This window comes from Onychostoma macrolepis, chromosome 13, assembly GCF_012432095.1.
Source record: "Onychostoma macrolepis isolate SWU-2019 chromosome 13, ASM1243209v1, whole genome shotgun sequence".
In the NCBI taxonomy this organism is placed as follows: Eukaryota; Metazoa; Chordata; class Actinopteri; order Cypriniformes; family Cyprinidae; genus Onychostoma; species Onychostoma macrolepis.
Genome location: NC_081167.1, coordinates 11,086,571 through 11,099,689, shown reverse-complemented (window position 1 = coordinate 11,099,689; position 13,119 = coordinate 11,086,571). Strand labels below are relative to the sequence as shown.

The 13,119-nt window shown below is 40.4% G+C and overlaps 1 protein-coding gene across 4 annotated transcripts in view; it reads right to left on the bottom strand.

Moving 5' to 3' along the window:
* Positions 1 to 12,044, bottom strand: part of gfra4a (GDNF family receptor alpha 4a) — a 116,704-nt gene extending 104,660 nt beyond the window's left edge. For all 4 annotated transcript variants that reach the window (XM_058796613.1, XM_058796615.1, XM_058796616.1 and 1 more), the window contains exon 1: positions 11,622 to 12,044. In XM_058796613.1, the coding sequence (XP_058652596.1) occupies positions 11,622 to 11,664 (43 nt within the window). In that variant the 5' untranslated portion in view covers positions 11,665 to 12,044. The remainder of the gene's footprint in view (positions 1 to 11,621) is intronic.
* Positions 12,045 to 13,119: the final 1,075 nt, after the last annotated feature.

Genomic DNA, 13,119 nt, shown 5'->3' with positions numbered 1-13,119 from the left:
TATGAGGAGCTGGTATGCGGAGTGGGCTGCTCCCGCCCAGCAGCCCCAGGAGCTCGAGAACGGCGAGGGAGGAACGTCGCCGAACAGGCCAGAAGGTGCAAGCGGGGCGTCCATGAGGCAGACCCGATCTTTTTCTCTCATATCTGAGAGGGTCTGTCACAAATGTCTTTCCGCTGCCACCATAGCTGCCATGGAGCGCCCAATGGCACGGGCTGTCTCCTTGGTGGCGAGGAGAGATAGATCAGCAGTCCGCCTAAGCTCTGAAATATCTTCAGCCTTAATCTCCTTGCCCTCATCTAACTCCTTCAGCAGGTCAACTTGGTACGCCTGTAACACAGCCATTGTGTGCAGACACGCACCAGCCTGACCTGTTGCTGCATACCCTTTGCCCACCAGAGCGGATGTAGTGCGCAGCGGCTTGGTGGGCAGTGCCGGAGCCTTCAGAGACGATGCCACACCGGGGGACAGATAGCTAGCCAGCGTCTGTTCCACCCGGGGCATCGCTCTGTAACCACGCTCGTTCAACCCCGCCACGTTACCATAATAATCAGATGCGGGGATGAAGAGGCGGGCCGAGAATGGTCTGGCCCACGATCTCGACACCTCGGTGTGGAGATCGGGGAAAAACGGGAGGCTCCGGCCTGGAGGTGGTGGCCTCACCTGCAGAAAGCGCTTGTCCAACTTGCTTTTCTGCGGCTCGGACTGTTTCTCGGCAGGCCACTCGATGTGTAACTTGGCCACAGCACGAGTCACCACCTCCAAAAGCTCCTCGTATCGGGCCGATTGAGGAGGAAAATTCTCATCAATGCGCACCACATCAACCTCCTCGGAGGAAGAGAGGCGATGCGTCGAGCCCTCGCCCCGGGGGGAAAAAAACGCAGAACGGGCTTCCGATCCCAGAGAGAGGGCGCTTGATCTGGCAGGTGAGGAAGAAGATAGGGACCCACCCGTCTCCATTCCCTCCACCAGATCGAGCTGTGAACCCCACGAGTGATTTTGAGCCTCTCTGTGATGGTACCATGAGGCGTTTCTCACTAGCAGATCTCAGACTTCTGGAGGGGATGTAGATTCGTAAAAGTAAGTGGAAGTAGGTGGGTGCTGAGCCAGTGGTTGTTCTATATGCAAGCATCAATGACTTGAACTTGATGCAAGTTGCAACCGGTAGCCAGTGCAAGGAGATAAAGAGAAGTGTAACATGGGCTCTTTTGGGCTCGTTGAAGACCAGTCGTGCTGATGCATTCTGAATCATTTGTAGAGGTTTGATTGTGTTTGATGGAAGTCCATCCAGAAGAGCATTGCAGTAGTCCAGCCTAGAAATGACAAGGGCCTGGACAAGAAGTTGTTCAGCATGCTCTGTCAGAAAGGGCCTTTCTGATGTTGTGTAGTGCAAACCTGCAAGATCGAGCAGTCTTTGCAATGTGCTCTTTGAAGGTCAGCTGGTCATCAAAGATTACACCAAGATTTCTGATCAAAGTTGATGGGGTAATTGTAGAAGTACCTAGCTGGATGGTGAAATCATGCTGTAGAGTCAGAGTGGCAGGGAAGACAAGAAGCTCAGTCTTTGCCAGGTTGAGCTGTAGGTGATGTTCTTTCATCCATGCCGAGATGTCCGCCAGGCAGCCTGAGATTCGTGCAGCTACCGTTGGATCATCTGGTTGAAAAGAGAGATAGAGCTGTGTGTCATCAAAGTGATGTAGTGTGTGTGGGACCCAGTGATGTAGTGTATGTGGAGAAGAGGAGGGGTCCAAGAACCGATCCCTGAGGAACCCCAGTGACCAGTTGATGTGCTTTGTATACCCCTCCTCCCCAGGCCACCCTGAAAGACCTACCAGTGAGATAGGATTCAAACCAGCGAAGTGGAATCCCAGTGATGCCCAGTGATGAGAGGGTGGACAGGAGGATCTGATGATTGACAGTGTCAAAAGCGGCAGATAGATCCAGCAGAATGAGGACTGATGATTTGGAAGCGGCTTTTGCAATTCGCAGGGCTTCAGTGACCGAGACTAGCGCAGTCTCAGTTCAATGGCCACTCCTGAAACCTGACTGTTTAGCGTCCAGTTTGTTGTTCTGTGAAAGAAACAATGATACCTGGTTGAAGACAATTCAGTTTTCTATCAGAGAAGTGTTTGATGTAGGTTTTTTGAGCAGTGGGGTTACCCAAGCCTGCTTGAACGCAGTGGGGAAAATGCCTGTGAGGAGGGATGTGTTGATGATGTATGTGAGTGCCGGTAAGAGTGTGGGAGAGATTGCTTGGAGAAGGTGTGAGGGGATTGGGTCTAGAGGACATTTTGTAGGATGGCTGGAGAGGAGAAGTTTGGATACTTCCGCCTCAGTTAGGGGACATAAGGAGAAAATGGGTGTATTAGCAGTGGATGTGGTTGGTTGGAGGTCCTGTGTGTTTGGAACTGAGAACTGACTACTGATTGTTCTAGTTTTGTCTGAAAAAAGTAGCAAAGTCATCGGCTGTTATAGAAGTGGTGGGAGGTGGTGGAGGGGGACAGAGGAGAGAATTAAATGTTCTGAAGAGATTACGCGTCTCTGGAGCGCTGTTGATCTTGTTGTCGAAATGTGAGGATTTGGCAGTGTGGACTTCAGCAGAGAAAGATGAGAGCAAAGACTGGATTTGCGCCATTTTCTCTCTGCCGCTCTGAGTTAGGTCCGATGCTCACGAAGAACATCGGATAACCAGGGGTTAGAAGGGGCAGCCCATGCTGGCCTGGAGGAGAGAGGACAAATGTCGTCTAGACAAGAGGTTAAAGTAGAGCATACAGTGTCAGTAGCTGTATTCACATCCAGAGATGAGAAATGGGTAGGAGAGGGAAGAGAGGAGGATACTACAGAGGAAAGATGGGAGGGAGAAAGGAGCGTAATTTACGTCTAAAAGTAACCGTTAAAGGGGTTGGTGAACGCGGGTGGCAAAGTGTAATGTAAATGTAATGAAGAAATGGTCAGAGATATGTAGTGGTTGTATCAAAATGTTATCTGCAGTACAATTGCGTGTGTAAATTAAATTAAGTTGGTTGCCTGATTTGTGCATGCTAGTAGTGGTAAGGCGTTTGAGATCAAAACGCCTGAGATTATCCTTAAGAATAAAATGTGATGTAAAATGTAAGTTCACTGTGACATATTCTTTCAGAACTTAAACCTCCCTCTGTGAACTATATTGTCGCCCAGCTCTAATCTGTTAAATGTGACTATAAGACACGAAGATACACTCTCAGAAAAAAAGGTACAAAAAGCTGTCACTGCGGCTATAGACCTAAGGTGCAAGCACATCTTTGTAACCCCCATATGGTACATACTGTATTAGTGCCTTAAAAGTACATTATTAGCACCTAAAATTTACAGTTTTGAGTGTACGATATTATATAGACATTAAGATCATGATTTTCTGTAAAGCTGCCTTAAAACAATGCATATTGTTAAAAGAGCTATACAAATAACATTGACTTGAGTCGTCAGTCCAAAAGGACAATTTATGTCTATAAAAGTGACTCCTTTCACATTTGTGACATCATATGACTATAGATGACTAAATTAACATATGACAGTTCATCAACACATCACAACAACAATGCCTAGGTTTTAGCTCACCCTGTTACAGTAAGTAATGAATAAATCCATTATGTTTAAATACCAAAACAAGAAGATTTGAGTTGTTCTGCTCCTAATCATCGAATCTCCAGTTCAACTTTCTATGAGTTTTTATGCAGACTTTGCAAAATGGTTGTTATTGAAGAATGGAATATAAGAATCAAGGTTAAAGACTTAAGACTTAAAGGTACAGCTATTACAGCAGCAAAACTAAACCTATTAAAAGTCAGAGTGAGGATTTAAAATTACCAACTTTGGTGCAAACCTTTACAAAAAATGACTAATGGATGTCAGGAGAACAATGGAATGATAAAATAAATAAATATATTTAATGACCCCTTTACAAAGTTTGCATTCTCTCGCTGTCTATTTTATCTTCCGCTGCTGTATTCTGTATTGTGATGTGTTGTTTGTCAAATATTGCCTTATCTTTTATAAAAGATAAATCAAAAGATAACGGCGATTTTTTTTTTTTTTTTTTGAGAGTTCTTTGTGAATTGGATTCAAAGCTAAAGTGCATATTTGAAGCTTCAACCGTCTTTTATGAGCTGTTTTTTTTTTTCTTTTCTTTCTTTTTAGAGAACGTGCATCTGTTATGCAATCATACAGAATAGGCCGATAGCTTGCCTTCTTGTCAAACTATACAAAACTGTGCTCTCTGTTTAATTTCCAAACCAACTTCACAGTGCTTGTTCTCAATAGACACCTGCACTGTTAATGACTGGTTTATCAGTCTCCACCATATTTTGTCCTCATTACGAGCCAATCAGCATGGTGCATTTTGTCAGTCTGCTAATTACAGGCCAATCAGCTCAGTGCGTTTTAATGAACCGCTCATTAGGAACCAATCAACTCAGTGTGTTTAGCTGAACTGCCCACAGATTCTGCCACTTGTTGCCCTGATTTGACCTTTCGGTCCTTTCCATAAGCTCCCAAATGAACATGAAGGGATCAAAGGCAGAACTATGTGAGGCATATCCAGTGTGGCCTAACCTAATTATGACTGATACCATGCCAAGCCTGCTGAATTTAGCCTTTGACTGTAATGAGCATGGTGACAGCTGGCAATGCACCATATATGTTACATATACAGAAAGAATTAGTCATGTTACACTGGAGGTGATGCCCCTTTTGTCTTCAAGTTAAAATGCAATAAGAGGCTTTAATGCATGTGAATGAGGTTTAGTCACACCATTGCTAGAAAGGATGCATGCAGGTTTCATTAGAACTAGCAGAGATAATGTTTATGCCAGACTGCAGGCAACTTTTTATTGTCTGTATTGTGAGAATTCACAGGCGCTACATCATAGCAGTTTATCTGTACACACAGGGTCCAAATTTAACGCTCGCCACACACCAAATACAAGTAAAAATAGATTTAGTGAGCAAACAGAGTTGGTTGGCAACTTTATAAGGAAAAGCTGCATTACATGGTTTAAAAAGAACTGCATGAATGATAATTTTAGCCTTGCTGATGTAAGTGACAACTTATCTGTCAATCTTCCTTATCTTTAAACAGCTTATATCTCAGTGAAAGATTCAGCACTGTATGATTTTTTTAGTTTTGTTTTTTTGTTTGTTTCCAGAAGTTCATGATGTAAAATATTCCTTGCATTACACCACAAAATCTTCACCTTTTTTTTTTTTTTTTAAAAGAGATAGAGACAGGCTTAACTTGTATTGATGCTGCAAGTATCTGTACTGTTTGCATTACCATGGTCAATGAATGTAGACTAATAATCAGTTTGATCAGTATTTTTAAACAAACTATTTTTCATGTAGGAAATTATTAGTTCTTTAATATTGCATTTTTACAGATTACTGTGCCATCTGGTACGTCTTTAAAAATAACGCTTAAAAAAAGCAGAGCAATAACAGAAAATTACATTGTTTACAGTTTTACAGAAAAAAAAATGATATTTTATAAAATTTTGTAAAATAATAATGCTAAATGCAGTTTAATGGTCACCAAAATAATACTAATGATACAATTTTTTAATTAAATTACATTTTAAAAAGATAAATATTTTCTCTTTTCACTAGCCATTGCAGAAAGTTCATTTTGGACCCTGAACACACTCGTTCAAGCCAAAGGCACATGTCGGCTCTACAGGGGTTGAGGTTCACACATTCTCCAAGCTTGAGTGTTTTGTTCTTCATGAACAAAAGTCTCTCGCAGACAGAAGGGACAGAAAGGCTACAGTAAACAGAACAAAACGTGCCTCAGTTCACACATCACTTTATATCCCCTCCCAGGCAGAGACCATCAGACCCTGCATTGTTGATCTGTATTCTTGTGGTTGCGGCACATGGACTCGACAAGAGTCTGAACCCTGTTCATTTGTATTCACGTGACTGTGGCTCACCCTCAATTCCCTCTTATTCATGACCAGCCTCCGTAGCACTAACAAGAAGTCTCTGCTTGTGAGCAAGGTGGTAGCGTTCTTCAGCACCCTGCCGAGATAAAATCACTCCAGACAGTCTCCGGCCTTTCCCATTCCGCCTGTCGGCATGCCACATGGAAGTCGTAAAAATGCCAGATTCTTTTATTGAGGCTCTGGTAATTGTCCTGGCAGTTTAATCGTGCCTTTACAAAAGACGGTGGAATGACGGGCCGTTAACATAATGAGCGGCTCTGTCACCTCCTCCTGCGCTTCAGTCCTCTCTGCCTGCTCCACGATTGTGTGTGTGTGTGTGTGTGCTTTCCTTTATCTAAATCCAAAAAAGGTCTCCATTTCTCCTCTTTTCTTCTCTGCTCTCTCCAGATGATAGGGGCGGATCGGATCCTGTGCAACATGCCGACTGAATGGACGACTGATTCTAAATGAGCTCGCACCGAGGGTGTGTATTTCAGACATGACCTCACACATATAGGTCTATACATATCGTCAGGTGTGCTAGATACAACACCACATTAGGACTGGGTGATTTGATGGCAGAAATTTGTCATCCTGAGTAGAGATCTGGTATATACCGCACGCAGTATGCATGCACAGGGGCATGAGGAGGGACAACATGTTCATTCTCTCTTAGTATGTCGGTTCTTTGTCTTATTTTAATCTGTAGCATACTTGTATTGCTTTATGCTGCTAACAGGGTTTCTGAGGGTCTTAAAATGTCTTGATGCATCCCCATCCACAATTTAAGGCCTTAAAAGGTCTTAAATCATAGCAGGAATATCCTTAAAACAATACACATTTTCTGGAGAGGCACATGGAAAATGTCAGCTATTTGTTCTTGTTTCTATCAAAAACTCACTTCATTTTGATTAATTTTGACCATAAACAAGACATATATTCTGTAATTTTGCTTCACTGGAAAAAAACCCAAACTACAGAATTTTTTTGCAGTACGATCTGAAGGCACAGTAAAAGTTATTTCCATATTGTAATGGAAAGCTGTTGGAAGTTGTATTTTCAAACTTTTAAGTGTTGCTAATACAACTCATTGTGTTCCCTAGACATTTACATTAAGAGAACATTTTAATGTATTTGGTTCCTTTAACTGTGTTCCTTAACTAGTCTTTATTTTCTCTTAAAAAGGTCTTAAATTTACCTTCATCAAACCTGCAGAAACCCTGGTCTTATGTTTTCATTTAATAATTAAATAAACAGGCAGATGAGCAGAGTCTCCACTTTGGTATTGAGAACCGTTGTGTTGGAGAATTGAATGAACTCGTAGCTTGAATAAACCCTAGCATACATTATTGACAGATACGATTTCAAGTCTGTTAGGAAAAAATAGAGCTGCTCAGCAAAACAACACTACTGCCAATAAATGGCAGAACTGAAAAGCTATAATTAAATAATTATAATGAAAAATTGTACTGCAATATCCTCAGATCTCATACACGGATCTAAGAATAACTTAAATGTCAGTGAATGTAATATTTAGTAGCTCCTCCCAAGAGGTGCTCAAGCTAATAATTCTACCAACACACTCTCATTGCAGTTCACACTATTTTATGTTTTGGCGAATCGTATGATCTGCTTATGCTCTACTGAGGGTTAGATTTAGGGATTGACCTCCTTATTTTTCCAAAAATCATACATTTTCGTACCAACCAAAACGTATGAATTCATATGAAATCACCAACTTTGTTTTTTTTAATGAGATTGGGTTTATAGTAAAAAGGCTTTTATTTATACATAAACAATTGATAAACGCACACATATACTGTAGAGAACATCAAATATGACTTGCAAAAACAACTTAAAAATAACAAACGTTAGAGCTTCTGTTTACCATATGTGATAAGTTCTATGATAACATTAATAAGTCAGGGTCGCTGTCTTGTTAATCACCAAAAGATACAAAGACACACTAAAGTTTAAAGCTGTCCCAAAGTCATAACAAGCATGAGGTTACAAAATGTTAACTAAAAATATAGTTAACCAAAAATTACATTTCTATCATTTATAATTTTTCATCTCACCCTCAAGTAATTTCAAACCCATAAAACTTTTATTCATCTTGGAAATACAGTTAAATATATATATTTATATGAAACCTGAGAGATTTTTGTCCCTCCATTGAAAGTCCAATACACTGAAACTTATGACAATTCAAAAAGTTAATAAAAATATTATAAAAGTAATCCATATGAATCAAATCACTCTAAAGAGACATCACTTCATACAATGAACAAATTTAATTTAGGCTTTTGTTCACATATAAACAACTGATCAACTCAACTTATCAAATATGGTGAACAGAAGCTCAAACGTTTGTTTTTGCAAGTCATATTTGATGTTCCCTACAGTATATGTGAGCGTTTATCAACTGTTTATGTATGAATAAAAGCCTTTTTACTGTGTTACCAAATTAAATCTCTGCATCATATAAAATGATCGAAGATGACAGCTCAATTTTCTTTTGAACTTTTGAAAGTATTAAAGTTTGGGCGAATCAAATTTCAAATGAGAGACGGAAATCTCTCAGGTTTCAGTAAAAAATATCTTAATTTGTGATGAACGGAAGTCTTATGAATGTGGAATGAAGTAAGGGTGAGTAAATGATGATGAAATTTACATTTTTCATGATTACTCATGCCATTATTTAATATTTCAGTCAAAGATTCCACCTTTAGACCAAATTCTGTGTGATGAGTCCTTTATTGAGACACATAACAGCCCTGTCTGCTCACCACACATTAATACTCATCTATCCCGCCTACTTATCCCCAGCTGAATCAAGTCAATCCCAGTCAATATTCACTCACAGGGACACCTAATTAAAAAGTCACCCCAAAAATCATGCCGAACGAATAGACTAAGAGACGTATGCAGAGGATAATTAGCAGGGTGAAGACAGAGAACCTGGACAGGCCAGTAGGGGAGGGGCCGGGCCGGGCCGGGCCATTCACATTAATGCTGGTGAGAAACAGCAGCCATGCCAGAATGAATTCATATCCCAGCGTGGCGCAATGAACAGCACCGCATAATGTAATCTGCCACAATTCAAGGTTACTAAATGTGTGGCTAACAAATTTATTCAATCCCCTAAGAGCTTAAAGGGCTAAATGAGCATTAGTCTAGGAAAGGTGGAATTCATTTGCCTTGCATGCATGAATCTCACACTATTGTTAACTGTTGGAAATTACGTAATGATCACTTGTATTAACACTTTGAGAAAGGGTAATTCGGATTTGCTCAAAGACCCTACACTGAAGTGATATGAAGTAATGTAACACAAAATTATATGCTAATCATTCTTCTCATCTTTATTCATTCATAACTTAATCATATTTTATTCCCACATTTGACATGGTTGTGTTGTAGACTTGGTAGCAAAGTTCAAATGCTCTAAATGCTTACACTGCAACAAAACAGTTGACAAAGGCCATTAACATTTCTCCTTGGACTGGAACCGTGATGGCTGTCAAAGTGAAGTGTGACACAGAAGGACACAAACCAATCATCGCTCACATTGCTTGCATCTCCCCTGCAGGAGAGGACGCTTCATAGATTGACCCAAAATATTTGCTGTTAGCAGTGTATGGTGTTTCTAAAAGAGGTAAAATGAACACACGCTGACTTCAATGTGCTATGAATAAAATGTCCCCACAAGGAAAGTAAAACCTGAAATCGCCTCAACAGCTTAATAAACATACTGAATGTGTCTTAATAAAAATGAAGAAAGGTTTGTGTGAAGGTTAGTTTTGGTTTAGGAGACAGAAAATATCATTAGACCGAAGTCAATGGAAATTCTCAACCACCACCAAAACAAACGTGTGAAAATCAGTGCAAAAGTGTCACTCATGTGCCTCTGGCTGTCTAGCTGGTGGCTATATGTCTTTTGTCCTCTGCTTGTGATCCTCAGTGGAAAACCAGTATGTGTCAGAAAGAGAGAGAGTATATACGTTACACTGACAGTATGCTCTTATTTTCAAGACTAGCCCGTGATTGAATGTCTGTTCTGGTTTTACTCCTGTTTTTAATCCTGTCCCACTTGTGGCTTTTGGTGTTTGCTCCCAATCCTATTATAAACCAGTTGTGGCCTATTGCTTTCTTGACAACAAGGGGTATTATGCACTTTTTTTTATATTTAATGTTGCACCAGTGGCAGACTTGGTTTCATGTGTTGCCCTAGGCTAGATAACACCTTAAAACAGCTTAGCACTTCATTATGTAAGGGTAACACATGTTTTGGCTAGTGATACAATTTTCAGATACCATGCAAGGAAACCCTTGAATCTTTTTTTAGTAAATCAAGCAAAATTGCAACTGAACTTTACAGACAATGCGTCTTTGTTGTATGTAAAAGAAAGCTTTGACATTTTGATAATAACTATTTATGTGGTCCACTGAAAAGTGGCATATGCACGCTGTTGCAAACTGGGTTGCTGGATGATGACAGTTTTCTGTTCAAAGTAAATGATCTGCATTACTTCTGATCATTATCAAAGATAGCTACCTTTTGGGGGGAAGCTGTAGTCAAAATACACTTGAAAATATAAGGGCGCTCAATGACATGACACTTCTAATGACAATAACGTCCCCCACACCTCCCACTTTCTCTTTGTTCCTTTTTAAGTTTGTGTCAGTATATACTTAAAAACATTGTGACATTCACATTTATCTTATAAATGTAACCCATTTCTGTTCCATATTCAATGTGGAAATTTAAATCTAAAAGCACTAAATGAAGCACGACTCTAGCAGTAATGCATCAGCGAGGCTATTAAACATCATACAATGTAAGAGGGGAAAACAGGACTGTCATCATCAATCTGAACTGTTTTTTTTCTTTCTTTTTCTTCTTCTTCTTCACCATGGCATGCCAAGAAAGCCTGCTTCAAAACGCCTGCTTTCAGCCTGTTGCCCAATGCACAAGCGCTTCTCTTGAGACTGTTTGACAAAACTAAGTCTCAGTGGAATACACAAATGGAACGACAGGACGACAGGAGCCAGCGGCATGGGGTCTAGTTAGGAGGTATCCGTCGCAAACGCTTTTGACAAGAGCTTATGACTCCACAGTCTCAGGCTGCTGGCTCTTCATAATTCTTTAAAGGCATTTGCATAGCTGCAGTAGGATGCGTCCTGCGCTCTACCTGCGGACCGCGCGAGATGCCACGATGACGCGCACAGCTTGACGGACAGGGTGTCAGGCTCCTGCTTAAATGATGGAGGTAATGTGCAGTGAATTAGCGCATTAAATACAAGCGACAGGTAATTTTAACACACAAACGTAATCGCATCAGCGGGTCGTCCGATCCGTCTCATTTGGTGTGCCAAACATGATAATGACACTTAAGTGCGCACTGACAATCTAGCGTAAATCAAACCAGAGAGAAAATTAATGTCCAAACAGTCGAAACACTGCAACTGTCGGTTAGAATAGCTTATAACAACATTGCAATCGCAAAAGAAACAAATTGAAGTTAAAACGCAGCGACACAGTAGAGACGATTCGTGCGTCTGCAGGCAAAGAAGGGATTCATCATTCCCTTCACATCCGCAACAGCTGCAACTGAGCTCATCCTCCGTTCCCCTCAAATCAGCAGAATTAATCGGAGGAAAACTCACCAAAAATTGCCAGCTGGAACAAGTAGAGCCCGATGAGGTCCATCCTGCTTAGAGCCAACAATCTCGAGACAGTAAAATACTTTCGCGACTGCCCGTGTCCACTGGCACCAAAGTTGTCCAGAAAACGTCGTACTGCTTTCAGTGCTGATTTCCTCCAAAAATGCGAGACGCAATCCAAATCATTTGATAGGAACAGAGCACGTCGAGAATCATCTTTTATTCCCCCAGCAAATCTGGCGCCAGATCGAGGGAAACAGTTGCGCAAAATCAGTGTCACGAAACGGCACTATTTCATTATCAAGTTTTGATGCTGCGTTAAAAACCTCATTAGCACTCAAGACACTAATTGAAGAGCGGTGCTTGTCTTCGGGAGTAAATTCGGCTGTTTTCCGTCTGGTGCTGCTGCGTCTCTGTCTAACTCCTGAGCGCATGAGAACTGCACTGACACCAAATCACTGGACGCGTAAGAGCACTGCGCTCTGCCCTCCAACTCTACTGACAGCAGAGAGGAGCAAATGTGAGGAAAGCGAATGCAATTAAATGGCATACTCTATGGAACATGAGATCCCTAATAAAAAGTGTTTAAAAATGTCATTTTATTTCCAAATTTAGAATTTTAGAAAAGATGAAATGTTTCAAAAACAGAAAGGTACATTTCCTAGATTAGTGTATTCTGTGGTAGGCTAGAAGGTCACCTACATCCATGGAGAGAGAAAATATCATTTTATTTGTAAAGCTTTCAAAAATAAAGCCAGTTCTGTTCATCATTTGAATGCTTCACTGGTTTTTGAGAAGTGGGACAAAAGGTATCACTTAAAATAGTAACAGTTGCACTGAAATGAATCACATATAATGACTAACAAACAAATAAAGACAAATTAACTATATAATTTTTTTTTTTAAATAATAAAAAAATACATTATCACTCAGTACCACAAAACCACCTGTACTTGTGTGTATATTATTGTCACAACTATTATAAGTCAACTCCATCACATAATATAGAAACTGTTTTATATATATATATATATATATTGTCAGCAACAATAGAAGAAGAAGATGCACAGGTGAAAACCTCTAAACATGCTGTAGAGATCAATCCAAAATAATTCCTTGATACATATATTTTTTTCAACTAGTGTAGACTTTTTTCCAAGAATCGGTGAATATTTATTTATTTAGTTTGTGTTCCATGCCACTGCAACAATTTCAACAGAGAGAAATATTCATTCAGCCTGGGAAGCAGAGCTCTCAGCCTCAGTGTAAATAAAAAATGAGTGACATTTCCATTAGGTTTGGCAAAGGTTGAAAATGGGTGTGTGATTGCTTGAGCTGTGTTCGATCTCACTGTATGTTTCTTCTTTTCATCACTTTTGTTCTCAGTGCTGTGGAACCTTTGAAGTGTGCATGTAATAATTATGACATAATACCTGCTGCAGGTATTTTGACTGACAGGGAAGAGAGAGTGAACAAGTGAGAAAAAGTGAGAACGATAGAT